This window comes from Alnus glutinosa, chromosome 9, assembly GCF_958979055.1.
Source record: "Alnus glutinosa chromosome 9, dhAlnGlut1.1, whole genome shotgun sequence".
Taxonomy (NCBI): Eukaryota; Viridiplantae; Streptophyta; class Magnoliopsida; order Fagales; family Betulaceae; genus Alnus; species Alnus glutinosa.
In genome coordinates this window covers 27,290,518-27,312,097 of record NC_084894.1, presented here as the reverse complement: position 1 = coordinate 27,312,097, position 21,580 = coordinate 27,290,518, and the positions used below count along the sequence as shown (strand labels likewise).

General features: G+C 35.0%; 3 protein-coding genes across 4 annotated transcripts; all 3 read right to left on the bottom strand.

The window, feature by feature from the left end:
• On the bottom strand, positions 1 to 4,849 carry LOC133876943 (potassium transporter 1). The gene is made up of 9 exons (XM_062315164.1): positions 4,805 to 4,849; positions 3,827 to 4,070; positions 3,022 to 3,267; positions 2,325 to 2,375; positions 1,975 to 2,235; positions 1,830 to 1,882; positions 1,625 to 1,739; positions 1,290 to 1,544; positions 1 to 1,191 (listed from the first exon to the last, which is right to left on the bottom strand). Exons 1-9 carry the CDS (start codon positions 4,847 to 4,849, stop codon positions 182 to 184), a joined length of 2,280 nt encoding a protein of 759 aa, XP_062171148.1. The 3' UTR covers positions 1 to 181.
• A 7,474-nt stretch (positions 4,850 to 12,323) lies between these two features.
• Positions 12,324 to 15,146, bottom strand: LOC133878156 (ran-binding protein 1 homolog a-like). Its single transcript, XM_062316663.1, has 4 exons — positions 14,886 to 15,146; positions 14,626 to 14,777; positions 14,377 to 14,502; positions 12,324 to 12,981 (listed from the first exon to the last, which is right to left on the bottom strand). The coding sequence occupies exons 1-4, from the start codon at positions 15,038 to 15,040 to the stop codon at positions 12,752 to 12,754; spliced, it is 663 nt and encodes a 220-aa protein (XP_062172647.1). The 5' UTR covers positions 15,041 to 15,146; the 3' UTR covers positions 12,324 to 12,751.
• A 2,142-nt stretch (positions 15,147 to 17,288) lies between these two features.
• Positions 17,289 to 21,392, bottom strand: LOC133878571 (ERBB-3 BINDING PROTEIN 1). 2 transcript variants are annotated; one of them, XM_062317133.1, is made up of 10 exons: positions 21,119 to 21,392; positions 20,917 to 21,012; positions 20,701 to 20,785; positions 20,333 to 20,482; positions 20,052 to 20,205; positions 18,722 to 18,937; positions 18,507 to 18,643; positions 18,310 to 18,401; positions 17,754 to 17,936; positions 17,289 to 17,627 (listed from the first exon to the last, which is right to left on the bottom strand). In XM_062317133.1, exons 2-10 carry the CDS (start codon positions 21,005 to 21,007, stop codon positions 17,548 to 17,550), a joined length of 1,188 nt encoding a protein of 395 aa, XP_062173117.1. In that variant the 5' UTR covers positions 21,008 to 21,012; positions 21,119 to 21,392; the 3' UTR covers positions 17,289 to 17,547. The 2 variants fall into 2 exon arrangements, with proteins under 2 accessions (XP_062173117.1, XP_062173118.1); XM_062317134.1 differs by having other exon boundaries at positions 20,917 to 21,009.
• Positions 21,393 to 21,580: the final 188 nt, after the last annotated feature.

The following is a 21,580-nucleotide window of genomic DNA, read 5'->3' as shown; positions in this document are numbered from 1 at the left end:
TTCAAGACAAAATGTATATGTACAAATTTCAGTGAAGTGCTGCTAGTTCGATCTACAGTGTTCATTTGTCAAAAAGATAACCTAAAGATCAGTGACAAATAATCTAACTGAAAGGGAGAAGTAACACCTGTGGGGAGGATCTGATGACCAGCAGGGAACCCCTTTCTTTAGCCCTTAGATTTTAGACATTGTAAATCATACCAACTTCCAGGGAAGATGTAGGAGGCACGTTCAAAAGAGTATTAGGATCTCTACAGTTCTTGCTCAGAAAAGCATATACTACATCAATAGCAAATTTCTTGAAAATGGAAGATGACTTCTTTGCCTTTGCATAGGAATGCCCGAAGACATAAGTGACACCGGATTCTTTAGCTGTTAGAATTTGCAGAGACTCATCCTTAAGAAGAAAACTTTCCACATGCTCGATTCCAGATTTCGTCACTTGAATATCGCGTGAAGGCCTCACTCTGTCCTCTTTATGATTTGGATTTGTGATGGCACGCGCCGGAGAATCAAAGACTTCAACATGCGAGTTCCCAAACTCCCCACATAAATCAGCTGTTGCTTTTGATGCACTTTCTTCCTCAGTTTCTACAAAATGTACCAGTCCAGACACCAGTCTGTTTTCTAAATTATAATTTTCTTGTTGCAGATCCTTGTAACCATATCTCAAGATGCACCTGAACATTCTGCACTCCGTTGGGCCTACTCTACTAATGAGAAGTCGTTCCTTTTCACAAACATAGGGAACTTGGACAGACTTTATGCAAACGAAAACAAGCACCTGATGAAATGCAGGTAAATTAGTCACAAAGTGTCCAAAAACAGCTGGGACCCCAGTTACCAGATTAGTGTATACAAGTCCAATTCCAGGGACCCTGACCATGCCTAGGCTTGGCCCTAAAGAAACTATCCTATTCATTGAAACCTTGTTCTCCACATCAAACTGGTGTTTCTTCATTGTTCCATAGTTCCATACATACATTACAGCCATAAAGACAGAAGACATTGCAAGTGCAATCCATGCCCCCTCAGGTACCTTGAAAATGCAAGCAGAGATGTAAAGCAGTTCCATTGAGCCAAACAACAAAAGAAATGCAAGGGCACTAATTATCTTCTGCTTCCATACTATTATCATCACCAGTGCCATCAAGCAAGTTGTCACAAACATAACAGTGGTGACTGCTAGCCCTGTATATTCAGCAAAACAACCGAGTTCAGTCATGGACACAAAAGGCCTAAAGATGCATTAGAAATTGGCAGATTTACTCAATTGTTTATGTTGATACCATATGCATGACCCATCATGTTTGTGTCCCTCAGTCCGATTGTCACAGCTAAGGAAAGGCACATTAACAACCAATTGACCTCAGGAATGTATATTTGCCCACATATTTTACTGGATGTATGGACGATTCTAACACGGGGAAAGCAATTCAATGCACAGCACTGGCTTATAATGGAGAAGGTAGCTGATATTACAGCCTGACTTCCTACCACGGCTGCAAAAGTGGCCACTATGAAGACTGGCCAAAATACAGCTTCTGCACAATAGATAATGGCATTAACACAAGAGATGGGGAAAGAATGATATATACCAATTGGCACTTTAATATGTTCTTGCCTGGTATGGCTTTGTAGAAGCTTCTCTCAATATCTTCGTGGTGCTTAGAGAGGAATGCAGCCTCACCCATATATGTAAGAAGCAAAGAGGGATATACCAGAAATGTGAAGGCTATCTGGGATTTGAAGACCAAGTATTATGACAATAAGTTTGATAATTAGCAAAGGTATTAATGTCCCATGCATTCACAAGAGTTTGGATTTACCTTAATTGAGAGTGGAGAGAAATGGCCCAAATTAGCAAACATCGCCTCCACACCTGAGACAATTCCCGAGCAAAGCCAGTTCCAGTAGCTCTTTCTAGCAACAAATAAATGACAAATATCCATATTGGAAGTGTGGAAGAGTTACCTGTGATTGAAAGAACCACTCCTCCTAATGACACCCATCCTTCGACGCTCGCGCTTCTAATGAACTTTAACATATAAATCGGAGAAAGTGCACGATATATATGAGAATTCCACCGAAATATGTTGTATGCTCCAATGCCAGTAAGACACAGAAGCCATGTCGTGGCAATTGGAGCAAACATGAAAGCAACTCTGTGTGTTCCATGGTGCTGAAGGGAGAAGAGCCCCACTAGAATGATACATGAGATAATAACAACATAATCTGAAAGAAAAGCGAATCCAATAAAATTAATATATGGTATGGTTTTTTAGAGGGAACAGGAAGATAGCAACGTAATAAGTTGGACTTACTCTCATGGAGTCCTGTGATCTTCAATTTGACGCCCGAAACTGCTGAAAGAACTGAAAGGGGACACATGCAAATCTCGGTAAGAGCATTTTTGGAGGGTAAAGTACAAATTAAATTCAAGGTCCAGCAGATACTAATATATAAATGTGCACTTTGAACATGTAGGATCCAGACAAAAGGGAAAATGCAGGATCCTTCCTCCCCACCTTTACCTCAACCAAAAGAATATTACCCATTTGGTATTCATTCATGTTTTACACCACTTTGCCTTTACATTGCCGAGTCATCTTCAAACAAGATTCTTTTTAGTAGGCTTATGAATGATCAAATCTTCGCTTTCCCAAATTCATTTTGAAAATTTATGCTTTGCAGTTTAAAATCAGTGAGATAAGACCATTCATGACTGGCCCCTGTTTTTCTGCTTGTAATAAGTGCAGAAACTACAAATATCACACACAAACGTAATGCTCAGTTCTACGACAGCTACATGACATGTTTTAGTAAAAAGTATGTGGTTAAGAGCTGGATTCATTAATATTATACACGTACATATATGTATATTTGCATTTATAACAAAAGAACACATTCCTATAAATTTCAATGTTGATACACAATGAAGATATCATGTAATTTAAATATAAAGCAACAATAAACTTGTGAAATGAAATGCTAGGAACTATAGCACTGAAATCCAGCTACCTGATATTGCAGGAGTGAGTACCCCATCAGCAATAGCCATACAGGTTCCAAGCAGTACAAAAATCAAAAGCCCTTTGCGAAATCTTTGGTGCTTCTTGAAGAATGACTTCAGAGAAGAACTCTGCCATGTGTCTGCAGATCCTTCTCTTACATACGCAGACAACTTCTCATCTGCATCTTGTTGATTGGGCAGACTGCTTAGCCCTGCATGGCGGCAGAGAAGGGAGTACAATGCAAAGGTGCCACCTGCATCATACGTGAAAAGTTGGCATTGATAAAGTTTCATTTTTGACTAAATCTGCAGTCATGAAGTTTCAAACAATAATACCTCACATAACTGATTAGAGGTTTTCTTTCTGAAGTTTACGTCTACCGTACAAAAGGAAATTCTCAGCCACACGGTTTTTTAAATCAGCAGCACACAGTGCTTCTATTCAGTGATGAGAAGGCTATTTTATAGTAAGGAGTGCTTAGCCTACTGGCATGCAATTTGAACAGCATGGTATGACCATGCCCCAATTTGTAAGAAGAGAAAACAGTGAAAGAAAAACTAGAAGATTTTAGTAAATCACTTGTTTTCAGTTTGCAATGCAACATGCGTGTTCTCCATACATCAGCCATGCACCAGATTTGGAGCCAGAAATGGCCCTTGCCTACATAATGGTGTTATAACATTTTTCATATCCTTCTCAACTATAGTGGGTATGGGAGAGAAAGTTGAGGGACTAGGAGTACGTTTGAGTCATGAGTTCAATCATGCTGGAAACTAAGTAACTAGTTATTGAAAGGAATGACAAAGTTATACCTTCACCATTGTCATCAGCCAACATCACTATGAATACGTATTTAAGGAGAGCAATGAGAGTAATTGTCCAGAAGATAAAGGAAAGCACCCCATAAATCTCTTCATCATTCTCATGGAGGCTCAACTTCCCAGAGAAGGTGGTCTTGTAAACATAGAGAGGGGAGATACTGAGGTCGCCATATACCACTCCTAGACTTTGATAAGCCAATGTGAGCACTGTTGTATAGGACACCCTTTTCAAGTTCTGGTTCAAGACACTAAATTTATTAACATATATGTGATGAGCTTAGTTGGAAGAAAGAAAAGGAACAGGCATTAGTGGTTGCTTCAAAAAATTTCATGGTGGATCACCATTGTCAGAGATTCACGACCCCACTTTGGCTCAGGATTCAAGCCTGACTCAGATTATATCATTTTCTTTCTTCCTATTTTCTCTTGTCCAATTTCTTTCTAATGGTTGCACTCTCTGAGTGAGGTTCGACATGGTTCAGGCAGCAAGCTGACAGTAAAGGCTCTAAAGCCATTACACTCATCCCTTTCCATTAAGATTGAAACTTGAAATGCCTTCAGGGAGGCACGGGATGAAGCATATATGAAACAGCCATGTACTTACACACACAATTATGTCCTAATTAAACTGAAATAGCCAACAACATCCTAAAATCCTGAACTAAGTTTAGTTAAGGAGCATACACTCTTCCGCCTGGTTCATCATACATTCATACTATATCTCACCAATTAATCTCTTGTTAGAACTCCATTTAATGTGGAACCCAATTAACAATCTGAATATGATAATCCCCAGTAACCCATGTCATTACTTTTCAAAAGCACATTATTTATAAACTTCATTTTACAGAACCCCATTAATTCTAATAGACCCAGAAACTCGTTAGGAGAAAAATGACGAGAGAAAAAATGACACTAACATGGAAATATCATAAATGCTTAATTCAGAGGGCAAGAAACTAAGCATACCTCTTGAGATATTCCCTGTTCTACAAACTCTTCAGAGGGGTTCATGGCTTTGAGACAGAGGGAGACAGAGAGGAGACTGGGAAGTGGGAAACAAGCAGCCTGGGAATTAGAATATAAAGAGAGAGAGAGAGAGAGAGGGAAGTAGAGAATGTAGGAAGTGAGCGGCAGTAAGTAGTCAAGAAGCAAGTGGGGTGTGTGTCCAAAGAAGTTGCAAAACGCTTTCAATGCTCTTCACCTCTCTAGGAAATTGCACTGCGTATTCAAAAGCCATGGAAAATTAGTTCCATTTTTCTTTTTCCTGAGCAGAAAATTAGTTATTAATTTATTAGGCCAAAATCTTGGATAAATTATTACATAAAAATGCTAGATTTTGTGCTATTTTACAATTTTTGACATGTGGCAACATGTGATTGGAGGGTGTTAAATCTTTTTTAATATCTAACATAACTTTAATCACATGCTAACATTTGGCTTCCTCTCAATTGGTGATCAGATAAAAATATTAATTAAATAGATTACTTTTTATTAGTTTTTTTTTTTTTTTAGAATAATGATGAATTAGCATCATATGAGAGTTGGGGTCACGAATTTAGACTGTAACTCTACAGTTTATTCTATATTTTAATTAAACAGAGTGTTAAAATATTAATTAAAAATTAAATTTATTATTTTATATAAACTTAATTTTTGAGATAAGTGATAAATTTACGTATTGAGTCTTACATTTAACATATTTGTCAATTTATTTGATAAAATTTCCCTTACAACTTTCTCTTAACACACTGAGTGAGAAACAATAATGTAAGAACAGTGATCTCATAGTACTGAACTACTAAATCATAAATTATAAGCATATAAAGCTTGAATGTAGACAAATAATGTTAAAGTAAAGTATTAATTAAAAAAATAATTAAAAATTTACGATTATATCAGTTTATATTTTTTGAATAGTTAGTGTATCATAATAGAGGTTATAAATTTGAATTTTGAATCCACGGTGTATCCTTTATTTTAGGTAAATATTTAATATATTGAGCCTCATTTGTTGACAGGGTTTGAACCCACACGTGAATGAGAGTATTAAAGTGTGGATTGAATGATTCACCATTTCTTTTCAGCTTAAACTTTTGGAATAGTTTGTGATTTAATAAATAAAAAACTAGATCGGTAATTTCCTGCTTCATTTATATAATAGAACAATGTAGCTCTTGTCGAGAATGTGGATTTGGGGGCCGATATGATAAAGTCCAAGCCACGGGCCATGGCCGGCCCACAAAAGTAACAGTGCCAACACAACGGTTGCTTAGAGGACATTGGGAGTGTGGCGCATAAAATAACTATCATTCGATTTTGTTCTAACTACCTGCAAGCACAAAATCCAACACAACATCAGATTACGACCATAACCTGTTAGTAGACGTGGTGCCATGCCTGGCCGAGGCTAGCAATTTAGTACTACGCCACCCCACCATCCGGCAACACTTGGAGAAGTTCAAACCCCGTTAGTGGACGCGCTCCATAAGGAGAGAACATGCGACCATTTCGGGTATAATTGCATAACCATTTCTTTTCGTAAACACTATACCTCTCATTCTCACATCAATTCAACCTTTTGTCTTTACTAACTTAAGCATCAGATAATTTTTTTTCGCCGGTAATCCTTGACAAGTCTCCGATAATTTATATCCCTTTTTGCATGCATGTATTGACTGAATCTGACCGGGCGATCACTGCATCTCTACATGATTTTCATCTAATTATTATGGAGACAGAATTATTTTTAGTTCAAGTTTTGTGTTCCATTCATGAGTTTAGGAAGCCTAGTTAAATTTGACTGACCAAGCTGTATTTCTTCTGCACTAGGCGTCCTAATCTACTCCTCAATTGTACCTACTGGCTTCTCATGTAAATGTTGCGTGCAAGTAAAATCTGTACTTGTCTCTGTAGGGCAGTTGGTCCCCAATTCTTGAGGATGAAAGTTTTATTCTAATTTAGTCTATTAAAATGCAAATTATATGCATGATAGACGTTTGTTTAATAGGCTGAATTAGAATAATTTATTTCAATTTAGTTAGAAAGAAAATTGTGTTTATCGTTGAGAATCTTATACCCAATAAAAGAAAGAAAACTAAGAAAAAAATTAAAATTTAAAAAAAGAAAAAGAATAAAAAAAAAACAAACGAAAAAAATAACTGAAAATTATAAAAATACGAAATTAAAAACAAAGGAAAAAAAGCGATTTTATTTTTTGTTTTTAGTTTATTTTTTGGTATAACTTTTTTTCTTATTTTAGATTTTTTTTAATAATTTTTTTGTTTTAAAAAAAAACTTTAATAATTGTATGAAGCGTATTTTTGTCATTATGGAGTACATTGACATTATTTAATAATTTAAGAATGGAAGAAATTGACACAATTAGTAATTTGAAAGGAATATTAATAATAAAATAGTTGTTTGAGATAATTATGTGTATTTTTTTTTTTTAAATCCTTAGGACGATGAAGACATGGCCATTTCTAAATTTTCTTGAATAATGTATTTTGAGCTAAATATTTTGTGTTTATCGTATTTATTTTTTGATGAATTAAATGAGGTTGGGAATTTTTCAAATTTTTAACTAATAATGTAATCTAATCAGTGTATTACATCATGTACATGCATTTCATGCTCCAAGGCACCAAGTCCGATCATAATGTACGATATGGGACATTGAAGGTGACTAAGAAAATGCTGGTGGGACTGTTGATGTGACGTTTTGAGAAAGTCAATCTTATAATAAGTGGATGGAATCGATGGCTTATAAGATCCTTTGTATTTGTGTTAAGTTTCGCATTGATTTGATTCGAGACGTCGGAACGAGATTGAAATTTATAAATAAATATAAAAAGTTTAATTGTAATTTGATTAATTCTTTTAAAATAATGATGGAGACGGTACTAAACATTTTCTTAGGTGATGACTTTCTCGCTCGTGTTAAAATTTGATAGCAACATTATAATACGACTTTTTTGGTTGATATGCATTATTTGCCAATAGTACGGAGGATGCAAAGATTTGATTTGATGTCACCCGCCGAATCAGAAAGAAAGGTAGTAACGAAAAAGATATGATGTGAACTTTGTTAAAGTATAGATTAAATGATTAAATTTATTTATTTCTATCGGTTTAAGTTTTTAGAATGAGTGATGATTTAAATATTGTACTAGAGCTAAAGGTCTTAAGTTCAAACATTGTTAAATGGAGTTTGAGCTCACACGTGAGAGATAATGTTAAAGTATTAATTAAATTATTAAATTTACTTATTCCTATCAGCTTAAGCTTTTAGAATATGTTAAGTGGTGATTTAACAGACTTATCCCAAGATAAGACGTTAACTTGAGACTAGTTACTCGCTCTCTCTCCCTCCCTCCCAATATTTTCCCTTCTTTTATATGTGATTGAAAAAAATTCCTCCGACCAAATTTAAAAGAGATTTATGTTCGTATCGAGTTCATATACTTTCACTTACACTAACATATCGAGCCGGTCAGGATGAAACATCATGGGCAAAATTATTGTCTTTGAATTTAATTGGATTATGAGATGAATAATTAGGAACTAAGATATCTTCCTTTACAACCAAATCTGACTTTGGTTGTTCCTCTAAGTACCATTAGGTTCGAGCCGTACAAGTACTAGTTTATACAATTATTGGATTTCATAATGGGCAAATTGATTGTTTATGGGCTTGAAGAATGAGGTACATTATTAGAACAACGATCGAGGTATCCACCTTAACAACCAAGTCGGTCTTTGTCGTTTGTTTCTCCCTGGTCCCAATATTATTCTGATAAGTTTTCCTTCAAATTATCTTTTTGAAAGAAAATTTTCTAGACGAGTTTATTTAAATTGATATATATCTTTAGAGCATAAAAATATCTTCTTTAAAAATCACATGTTTTGATAACATATGTCCGTTTAATAGATTTCTTCTAACTCAATTCGAAGGTCCATCTGTCAATATTTTATGATCGGAATAAAACTTTAGGTCTGTTTGAGTTTTCGATTTCAAAATTTAAAAACATAATTTTTAGAAACGTAAGTAAACGTTTGGTAAAATTGTCGTTTTGCCTTTAAAATCGTGGGTTTTTTTTAAAACGCACCCATTTACTTACAATTTGAAAACACATAATTTTCTATTGAATTGTAATTTTTTTTAAAATATACTCCCAAACAATATATTTTTAATAATTTTGTTTAAAATCGCACTTTTGACCGGCTAAATAGCAATGTCAAACGCGTTCTTTGTCTTATTATTGGGGTTTAACTATACGTTTCAATGTTTTTATGGTTGTGAATACTCTACATTTTTCATATGCTTTAAAAGTATATATCAGTTTAATAGACCGAATTGAAAAAATCTCCGCCGACTTCAAGGAAAACATTGTATTATAACCTATTATTGGGGTCCAACTGTCAATGTCTTATAACTGGAGGTGAATAAAATTTGAAAAAGAAAGAATGAGACAGTGTGAGAATGAAAAGTGATGGGCAATTTTTTTTTTTTTTTTTTATTATTATTTGTAAGTGAAAGGTGATGGGTATTAATATAAAGTTAGGTGCCCTTTCTATGTCAAAGATTTATCGCTCTTCTATCTGTGTCCCCATTTTGATTCAATGCTCGGACTTTTCTGTGTCCCTCTCCCATTTGAAAGGTCATAGCCTTACCCTCGTGGGGAACTTTACTCCTTCATTTCATGGACAAAAAAATAAGGCAATTGCTCCAACTCTCTGTGCTAATGGGGTTCCTCGATGGTCCCTAGGCATCATGCCAATCATTCAGTTTCTGACCTTGGATGCTGCCACGCACGAGTGCATATTTGTTGAACTGTCATGCCATTGCCCATTGATGAGAAGATGACATTCCTTTCTATGATTGCCCATATAAATTTAACCGTGTATATGTTGTTATATGATTAATGTGTGATTTTAGAGGATTTAAGACCTATTTTTAAGATGCGTTAAGGTAAATAACATTGAAATTGATGGGTGCTTCGAGAGAATCATGACTAACTAAATTTCATACAAGATGAAATAAGCTAAGAAATTGTACCATGCTCTTATTTAATGACTCTATGGTTCTTATAGAAGACCCCTTACAAGCTCTATGGATAATTACAAAAAATATCTCTGATTTTCCATGTGTAGAAGGAAAGATATTATTTAATAAATAAGATTGCAGTACTAATTGGAGAAGAGGGATATTACTTATTTTTTCCTAAATGGAGAATGCAAGATTTTGAAGGCAAACAAAAAAAAGTTATTGCCAAATGAGTTGTCTTATCAATTGGATGACAACAAAATGGCATGTCATTGGTGAAAAGATGACATTACTTTCTATGATTGCTGAGGTTGAGGACTACATGAGGTCGTAGACTCATAATAGATTTAACATTGTATATATTGGTACATGATGAATGTGTGACATGGAACTATATGATAAGGATAAAAATGCTTTTGTGATTAATGTTTTGAATTTGAAATTATTTAAATGGGAAAATACAATTAATTCCCCCCAAAGTTTTACCACTTTTTCAATATTGCATCTAATCTTTAAAAATTTGCACCATTCGCTGAGGTATATCGCAGGGTGAAACGAATCTCGAAGCAACCAGACTTTACCGGGAGTTTGGATATTGATTTCTCCGGTGGTGTATTGTTTTCTCCATTGACTGTGTCTAACTGAGGGTAAAACAAAGAAACTCGTGACAAAAAAAATCACATGCGGAGCACGTGAGGCCCTTTCTATTAGAGCGGACGGAAATTACTAATGGATTTGTCACAACGAAAAATTTGAAAACTTTGTTGGGGCACATTGCAAATTTTTAGAGATTAGAGGCGAGATTAAAAAAGTTGTCAAACTTTGAGGAGGCTAATTGTATTTTTTCCTATTTAAATCTATGTAAAACTCTATAAACAGAGCATTGTACTCAAATCAAATTATCAATTAATCTATATGTGTTTCTTTTTTCTCTTTTCTTAAATTATGAGGTTATGTACTATATACTTTATTAAATGTAATAAAATAAAATTTAAACTTTAAAAATAAATCCCTCTATTTCAAGTTAATTCCGGTTATATGAAACTTGTGTCAAGTAGACCCTATCATATAATTATATAAAGCCACATAGAGGTTTGCAGTGAAGGGCATTAGTACATTTTTGGGTCCTCAGATCAAATGTAGGTAGAGACTAGAGAGGTCCATGTAAAGCCCAATACGATGTTGACCATGACAAATGCAATTCAAGATGGAGCCTTCACTTGTATTTGACCCATCTTGCTTCTACTTGTTCCAAAAAGAAATTTTCAAGTATTAAAATTATTTTACAAATCCTTGCTGTAAGTTAACTGTCCACATCAGCACTTTTTTTTGCATGACATGTGGCATAATTAATGAGTCAGCCAACTTTGTTGTCATGGTAGATGGAGAAATGCCTTTTTACTACACTCCACTGGTTTATCAATTAAAACATCTGCATCAAATAAACACATCAAAAAATAAATAAAAACTATGAAAGTGACTCCCATGTCATACCCACGGTTGGAAAACAAAAGTTGGAGATCATAATAAGCCATGGCATAATAGCATTAATGGTCCTAATTTGTTTGCTGATCGGAGCTTTGCTAGCATAATTTTTTATATCATCTTACAAATTATTTTATTTTCGAAGTTGGAAAGCTTTGAAAATTACTTTTAGTATAAATTTTAGAATACAAGATTTAGTTAAGTGGCTAGAGTTAGAAAGTCCATCCATTTTATTTCTTATTAAGTGGCCGCTTACATCTTTTTTATAATTTTTTTTTCCCTTATCAAATAGAAAATTAAAAAAAATAAAAGAAATAAAACCCTTGGCAAATCAATGGCGGTTTGTGCTCGACCATCTAAACTTTTTTTTTTTGTTAAAAATACAAAATCAGTTCATGTGATTTTATTAATTTGCAATAAACTCACAATGATTTTAGAATCGGGATTCCATTAGTATGCCACATTAGATACAATAAAATTATAATACATGTCACCCAAAATTAAAATATATATATTAACTAAATATGCCTTTTATTATGGGTAAAACATTGGATCTAACGTGACAAACTAATTGACTCTCAATTTTTTTAACAGAATTCGAAATTTGATAATAAAGACTAACTTATTATTTATGCACATTACAGGAATCCCTCAAAACATTTTAAAAACCTCGAAGAACTTATTGCAAATAAATAAAACCAACCACAAAAACTGATTTAGCATTTTCCCTTTCTTTTTTTACATCCATCTAAATTTTACCCCTTTTTTAAATTTTTTTTTTTTTTAATGAATCCATCTAAACTTCTGTGGACATCCATCTAAATTTTACCATTATTTCCAATGCCCATTAAAGTCGGCTTTCCACAATCAATTAAACTCTGCAAAAAATGGATTGTAGCTTGAGACACAAGCAGATGATATATATTTCCAGGAAATTGGTTGGCAATAAGACAGTAAGACACAACCTTTCGTTCATTATATGGAATAGAAAACAATTCCAGACTCTGCACAAAACAAGAAATAATATCCCAACAAAAACTCTATTCTTATGATACTCTTTCTAGCAGCGCACCTCTTGAGAGCTTAATTGACCCGCAGCTTAAACCAAGTAATTAAATTGATTTGAAAAAACCCTAAGACAAACTTTCACAATGCCCAAACTGCAAAAAAAACAACCCTCAAATACGCAAACAAGAACAAAGTTCGACCAAATATTTAAAAAGACTCCCAAATGAAGGACGCAGTAAACTCACCACCATCCAACCAATATATCACACCCAATGAATTTCGGCTGCACGAATATACCAAGACGGGTGGGAAAAGGTCAGCCAAACAACCTCATCATATGGCCAGGTCTATATGGCATTCAAAAGACATCATCTTTAAGAGGAGGAAGCAGGCTCCTCATCTTTCTTCTCCGTTTTTTCTGCATCGCTCTTAATTTCCTTTTCGGATGCAACAGGGGTGTCATCACCAGATTTGGCCTCCGTTTTCTTTTCTTCAACACTCAAGTTCTCAAGAAGCCCAGCAGCTTCAGATGTATCTTTGTCTTCCTCTTTCGTTGATTGGGATTCAGCAACTTCTTGAAACTTCTCCATGAAGGTTTTGCAGTCTGATACAGAAACCAAATATTAGTAATCTACATAAGAGAACAATTTCTTCAAAAAAGAGTGCTGGAATTAAGAAAATTAAAAAAGAAAAGGCAAGACATTTATTATACTCTAGTTTTGCTACAAAATCGAAGGTCAACAGCAATCAGAAAGTAATTCTTTAAACCAACAGGAAATAGAACATGAGAATGCTGCAGGACATTATCAAAAAATACATGGAGAACTGCAGAATGTAATAGTTGACCAATGCAACACTTTACTGAGAATTTAAAGAAAAGGCAATATACACAATATTTCAGAATTGATTGTCAACACATATTTAATAACACTTTATTGAAGCTCACTTGACCTCCAAAGAGAAATTTGCTGTGTTTGTCAATAGAGAATAAAATTCACTATGCTCCCCCTTGTGCTTTCATCCAAAATATGACATTTTTACGCAACAAATAATAATAGAACAAAGAATTTTTCGAATACTTAAAAAGCAAGTTCGGATTTAAATCTTCAACCCAAGTTTCCAATTGATTTTCCTCAAGTATAATGGCTAGGGCAAGATGACACTCATTCCTGTACACTTGCTTCACAATAAAGTGAATCTAATGAGTTCATTCCAATAGGTTTCATTGTTACATAGTCTTTCACATATTTGCATGCTTAATGGGTTCTCCAATACAGCATATTGATTTTCAGGTGTTACAATCTGGATCCAGAATCAACCACCACTACCATAACTTTACGTCATGTAGTTCTTGCTTAGTCTTGTAATTAAATTGAGAACAATACTCTCTTTGCCACTTCACTAGCATTAATTAATGACTAAAACTCTCAAAATCCACCAATTATATGGGTACAGGACAATTGGAGACTTCAAAAATACAAAAACCAATCCCACATTTCAAACTCGGCACAAATATAATCCAAGGATTGAGGTTTCTCTTTCACTTACACCCTGAAGTAATCTTAAAATACCAACGTAATTTTACTACTCTTATAAACAAAAAGTACTTTGGGCCACGAATCTTTTGCAAATCAAAGCAAAACCAACTGTGATAGCAACAAGTTACAACTCTTGACAGTTGAAATCATATTAAAAGTTCCAATTTTTTCTTTTGAGCAGCATATCAAAAGGCCAAAATCTCTATCTTCATATTGATTTTCAAAAAAAAAAATCACAACATTCAGATCAAACACAACTTCAAGTTCAGATAATGCTCAAAATAGTTTCCCAACTAGACGAAAGAGAATTATAAACCGCATATATCGCATCCAATTCATCAAGAATTTGAATCTTCCAGCAGTTTTAAAAAAATAATACTTCGGTAGCATCTAGAGAAAATCTAGATTTACCAATCACGAATTCAAAAATACTGTAATTCAATTGAGGAATCAAGACTCACTCTCAATGGAAGCAAATCTGATGCAGAAAAGCTCGTTCTTCAATTCACCATCGGCAAAATCGGTCGCGTGCCACACACATGACTTCTCGTTCCCGGCGTGTTCCTGCACCGTCATCGTCGCAATAACTGCAAAAAACACACAAGACCTTTGCATCAGATTCAAGAAAAACTTAGCCCTAACCCTAACCCTAACCCTAACCACAACCACAACCCCAAAAAATCAAATAAACAAAACACAAAGCAACGGACCGAGATGGTTGGCGCAGATCTTGAGGGTCTTGGACTGCCTCATAACAAGGCGAACCTTGTTGGAGTCCTTGTGCTTGAGGAATTTCACCGTACCGGCGCCTCTCTCCTTCCACTGGTTCCCATCTCTATCGAATCGGTATAGCTTCGCTTTCCTACAAATCCAAATCAAATTAAAAAAAAAACCCTAGATTCAAAAGATCCGCGAAAAAACCAAACCCTAGGGGCAATACAATCAACATATATATACAAAGCAAGCGTACAGCTCGAGAATGGTTTCTTCGTTCTCCTCGCCAGTGGAGACGGCGACCTCCTCTAGCTTGACGATCGGAGCGACCTGAGCGCCAGTGTCCTCGTCTTCGTTGGCCGCAGCCTCCTCATCCTCTCTGTGCTCGTGCTCGGGTTCGGTGCTCGCCATTTTCTTCTAGAAAGAGAGATCGAGAATTCGGCTGCCGAGAAGAGAAAGAGGGTTTTTATAGTGGGAATGAGAGAGTGTGTGTAATAGAGGGCAGGGCTTCGTGAGAAAAAAGCGTGAACCTCACGCCTTTTATAAGGGAGTCCAAGAGAGTGGGGGAGAGGGGATTCAAATCTCCAAACAATTTGATGTTGAATTATTAGTAAAGAATAACAAATGTTAAAGAATTAATATTCTCTACGATTATTTATTCGAATTTACAAAAATTTCGACAAGTGATTATAAAATACTATTATAGGACCTATCTGAAATAAAAATTGAGTTGTCTAACCATTTATCCGGTCAGGTATATCCTATAAATAGTCTCTCACAATTACCTGCTCGAATTTTCTCAGCAAATAATTATAAAAGATCATGATTCAATGTGAAAAGCCTTATGGAGTCCACCTTTTATAGTAGGTGGACAAATTGTCCAAAATCTATATGGACAAATAGATATTGTAGAGACACTCTTATATTGACTGCTCGAATTATTGACAATCTAAACAACAAAATGGTTGAGGCTTTCTATCTGAAAAAGATGGTCATGTGGGTGGGTAAACCTTTTCCGTTGAATTAGGTTTTCGCTGCAACAACAAAAAAGTGTTAACAAATTGTTTTTTTGCCATTTTGCTAGCTGAATGGTTAGTCTGTACTACTTTTTAATGGCAGCATGTTATTTATCACCGTTAAAAATTTATCATAAAGGGTAAACCTTTAAAGAATGATTTGATAAAAAAAAAAAAAAAAATGAAACCTTAAAGCCCACTAGCACATTTTTTTTCTAGATAAAAATTTAAAGTTTTGAGGGGAGATTTATTTAGGGTTAGGCAAAGTAATAAGTTGCTTACCACCTAAGCCGATTGCCCGAGTGTAGTTTAGATGCTATTCCTCATTCCTTAGCATTACCTTTTAATGTTGAAAGAATAATGTTATAAACCATACTTCTTTCTTTTTCTTTTTCTTTTTTTTTTCTTTTTTTTTTTTTTTATCACAATCTCACCATACTAAAGTGATAGTGTCAATCGGTCATTGTTAAGAAAAAATATTAAAAGGTTGATTAGTACTACCACATTAGCCCTTTGATTAGCCTTCATTAAAACTAAAAAAAAAAATGACCGATGACATTGCCACATTAGCCTAGTAGGGTGAAGGTATAGTTTTTTGCATTTCTTTTGTAAAGTAATGTGATATAGCTAATCCACCCTTAAAGCAGCTCTAGTTAATATATATATAGTGGTAAATCGACAATGTCACGTTATCATAGTAAAATAATAACAAAATATTAGTGTGGCATATGCATTTCTCAGCAAGATATAGTTTAGTTCTTGAATGGAGCCATGGAGGATATGTCATACATGCCTGTCCAGCGAACACTCCATCAAAGGCCATAGAGTGAATTAAGCAACAGGGTTTTCCCCACTAGCATGTTTATAGGACCTCAGTATTTCATTCATATTTTTCACGAAGGAATATTCCTAGAAGACATGGCATGCCATGCTGGGAATTGAATAGTAACCTCTCTTAATGAAGATCTATGATTAACATCACAGAAGGCCCCATTCGATTCTAAGAAACAGAGAATCCGAGGAGCCTTGTGGGACTCTGGAATTTAACCTAAAACAAACCAGAAAAGGAAAAAAGAAATCATCACTTCTGTCCAGAAATGTAATGAACAGATGATTTTGTAGAACTTAGCCGCTTCTCAGTTATAAACAAGACGGTGATTTACCATAACAACTTAAATGAGGGCACTCAGCTGCAGAGCCAGACAGATTCAATTTCCTGATGCAAATTTTGTAAATGGCTGAAACAAACAATTCAATAACACTCAAAGCTTAGATGAACAACAACCCCAATAATGAGATAAGATTCAGATAATTAAACTACAAAATCTACATGATCAAACTAATTTCTATCATAAGTGAGTGCATTCATGTACCCTATTCAAGTTATAGTGCTCAAAATACATCCTCTGTGTATGAATGCACTCACATAAGGCAGACACTAGTTTGACCTTGCAGATTGGCTTGTGTGGAACAAAACTAAAGGTCAAGACTCCATCATTGGCCTCATGTTGCTCCCTCTACCCAACTAAATAATTCTTATATGTACCAAGAAGCCTGCATTCAGAATTGATATTAGTCATTTCAATCACAAGCAGGGGAGAGTATCAAAAGCATGCGAATGTAAGTACCCCAGTACACAATCGAGACAGAAGTAACCACAATTCTGTTTATTAAGCTTTAATCACGGGGGATATTTTATGCAGCCATTTGCTTTTTATTGTATGAACAAGTGAAGAATTGGGACCAAGTGCTCGATGAACAAAATGATCTGTGTGTGCATTAAGCCAAATCACTTCACACACCAGAAGCCCCAATCAGACCCCATATTACAGGTTTCTCCACGAAACTCCAATTGCAATTAGCCAATACAGTGGAGTGATAAGTAAATAAGATTAAAAACTCTTATTCTTGAGTTGCAACCCCATTCTCTGCATCCATTGCCTCAGCTTCTGCTGAATCCTCCACTTTGTCGCCTCTTTTGCCTGCAAACACATAAGTTGAAACTGTGAATTATTGATTGATAAAAGGATCGATGGAGTTTGATCTACTGCCAACCTAGTATAAATTTGTTCTAGCCGAATATTTAACCAAGTTTCTCTTTGACCCACCTTTCTTCTTCTTCCCACCACCTTTCTTCTTTGTTTTAATGCCAAGAGCCAGCCAGGCCTTGATTTCAGGATCATTATCAATAGACTTTGTGGGCTGCAGCTCCTGTAGAGGATGAGAAGTGATCCTGTCTGACCCATTTGGCATTAGTAGAACTGTGAATTTAATATGCGCAACTAAATCACCTGCACAACCACCAACCAAGTACGTTACAAGATACTCCAATGATTAGAATTAAAACCAAACGCACAATGTTAACTACTCTCCACTTGTGTTTGAAAAAAAAAAAAAAGCAGAAAAATTTGTATCACCAATCTCTTTTTATGCGTGTCCCTGGTGCAAATTTGAATAACATAGTTGAGTATCAATAATAAAAGAAAAAAAGAAAAAAAAAGAAAAAAAAAAAAAGTACTTGTGCTACCTAGAGTAAACATGTGAGTTTCTGAAATGATTTGTTGAACATATTTGGTAAGAAAGAATATTAGAGCAATGATGAAAGCACAAATTCACTATTTGTGGATTCAATATTTTGCAAACAAAGTTGATCAAGAGACTTGCCTGGTTTCTCATGGAGAACAGGATATGGCTGCAACAGATCATGGTTCACACATTCCACCAGTCCTAGTCGAGCTCTCTTCTCTTCCAAAGCCCTAAAATAAAGGCACACAAATGGATTTTTAATAACAAATCACACAGGCTAAACAGCAAAAGCTTTTCAAGTTTGAAACAGCATATAAGATGAAAAGCATGTGAACCTTGCCGTAAATGGCATGATGGGAAATTTCTGACTAATTTCACTGAAGATGAACCTCGATGCTTTCATCTTCAAGTGATAATTTCTGTCAACAGCTCTCTTATATATAGTTGTTTGACGCTCATCCAACAGCTTAGGCTGCAATCCAATATCCATAAACCACGAATAAAACATATTACAATATTATGTTTAGGTCAACTAAAAGCCTGCACTTACCTTGCCATCACCTGTGCTGGTGACTATATCAACAGCATAGACTTCATTTTCCTCAAATTCTGCATCATCAACTCTTGTTTCCGGACTGGACACACTCAGTACAACCTTGTTTCCATCAATCACAAACTGCTTCAGCTGGTGACTCAGAACACCTTCAACAATCTTGCAATCATAGACAGCAGCAACTTTCTGAATAGCATCTGTCACTTCTTTGTTCTGCCACATCAAGCAAATGAACAAATCGAGGCATACCATAAAGAAAAAATTGAGAGCATAATGAAGGAACATATATAATTAAATATAGAGAAGATGGATGTAGTAAATTAGTATAACATAAAAATACTCATCCAATGAACGAAAAAAAAAATGCCAACTCCACCAAGTATAAGGGCACAATAAAACTTGTCCGAGCAGTAGCTATATTTCAGTCAAGAGTGGGGATGAGCATGCAAGTAATGCAACAATCATTTTTAACATCTATCCTATCTTATATTTAAGATAACAAAAAAAGCCCCACTTGAACATGAAGATAGCATCATATCCTTATGATGCAGAGGATATAACAAAAACTATAAACCAAATTGCATGCAATACAATAATTTCTGGATTTTTTTTTTGGATATATTTACACAAACTTGTGCAGTTAAACAATCCTCAACACAGTTTGTGAAGACCTCAAGAATTTATTAGTCAAAAGCCATCACCATCATTCATCTTAAGGAATTCTTCATTCACTGTATTTCACGTTCATCATGGCGTCAAAGGTCTTTTACATCTTCCACCAATAATGTTGATGCTTCTTAAATTAGTTTTTTGATAAGTGATGCTTCTTAAATTAATGAGCTTGGATTTTTGTTTTCCAACACAGATTGAGGTTGTCTCATGCATTAACAGGGACTTGGGAAAAGAAACTGTAAAGAAATAGCAATTCACTATAACCCATCCCACTATTCATGTCTCTTTTCATCCCACCGGCATCCAATACAAGCTCAAGTATCAATTCAAACCAAAAATTTTGCAATCTCAGAAACAATTGATTATGTTCCAGTGCCATACAAATGAAATTGCACCCAGAGCACAGCCAATGGTATATAAAATATTTAGAGATACACGAAATATTTTTCATCCAGATTTTTCTGGTGTACTTTTTTTTGGAGTGTTTGGTTTATAAATGTTTAGTTCATCCAAAAAAATATATATATATATTTAGAGATACATGAAAGTGGTTGCGGAGAAAGTGATCACCTAAGACAACTTGGGCGTCCAAGGAAGAATATTATTCAGTGCCAACTAAGCTGAGAGAAGAAAGAAATTGAGCATTGTAAATTACCTTTCTTCCAGGCCTTACAAGTCTCAAAGCAACTTCAGCAGCTGTATTGGTTGCTGCAATAACATCTGCTGCCCTACCCGTCACCGGCCCCTCTTGAAGAACATGAGTATGTGCGACTACAGCAATAAAACCGTCAATGTGACATCCCATATCACTGCAAAAAACCGAACACTTTCATATCTTAATACTCACATAACCTCTATCCTCAAAAGACCAAACCAATTACAACATACTCTAAGAGAATAAATACCAGACAACAAATAACCCAAAACAGGACTTACATCTTTATCATATCACCTTCTTCCAACACGGCCTCGTCACTTGCAAGCGGCGAGAAGTGGCAAACCGTATTGTTTACAGAAACACACGTGGGAAAAGCAACACCCCTCTCAATTTTCCTCTTAACATTCTTGTACATGTTCCCAGTTTGCCTATACCCACAACCCCATCACTAATCAACATAAAAAAAAAAAAAAAAAAAAAAAACACCATATCCAATCAAGCCTTAAAACCTTAAACGCAGTCATCATTAGCATAAACAAAGTACACATTTTTCATTTTCACATTTTCACATTTGGGGGCATGAATTCTCAAAATAATCCAAACGAACAATCCCTTTAGCAATACAAACAAATAAATTTTGTCATACTCTCTGATAAAGGCATCGCCTTTCTCGCATATATCCACAATCTTCGCTTTGGGTTTGCATTCCGATATCACTAACTGCAAAGCCCCTGGAAAACAACACGTTCTTCAAAAATCAATTAAAACCCACTTTATTTATCCCAAAAAAAAAAAAAAAAAAAAAAAAAAAAAAGAAAGAAGAAGAAGCAAAGAGACACAGATAGAGAGATAAGATAATCACTGTTGACAATTTCGGCAACACTCTTGTACTTGGTGACAACCTCAGGCGTTGTGAGATCCAACTCTTTCTCTTCTCTCTCCTCGTCCGACATGACTACTAAAATAAAATAAAACAACAAAAGCAAAAACAAAATCAAGGACTACGAATTGTGTAGGAAAAATATTAAAAAAAATGAAAATCCAAAGCCAGTAACTGAAATTACCGGAATTTAAAGCTAGGGTTTTGAGGTTGGGTTTAATGGGCTGGGAAATGTTAGGGCTTTGTTTGTTTGTTTTTTTTTTTTTTTGGTTAATTATGTTAAAGGATTTTGTGAGACAGAGGTGGTGTTGGAGTTTGGACTGTGGAGTACAATTAGGGCTTGTGGTTTTGTTGGCAAATCAGTAGTATGAAGGTGGAGCTGATAGGGCGGATGTGTGGGTGCCAAGTGTAATGGTGTTGGATAGTGGTGGCATAACGGAGGATCTTGGACCGTGGACCCACGTCACCCACGTGTGTGTCCAACATACTGGTTGTGCTTGTCGCTATTAACTTATTTATAAATTTGATCGGGTGGACCTGTCAGCGTTAATTATAATAATAATTTGTAAAAAAAATTAAAATTAAAATTTGAAATATTTTTAACAACATTCTTTAAATATTGAGAAAAATAATAATAATAAAATTT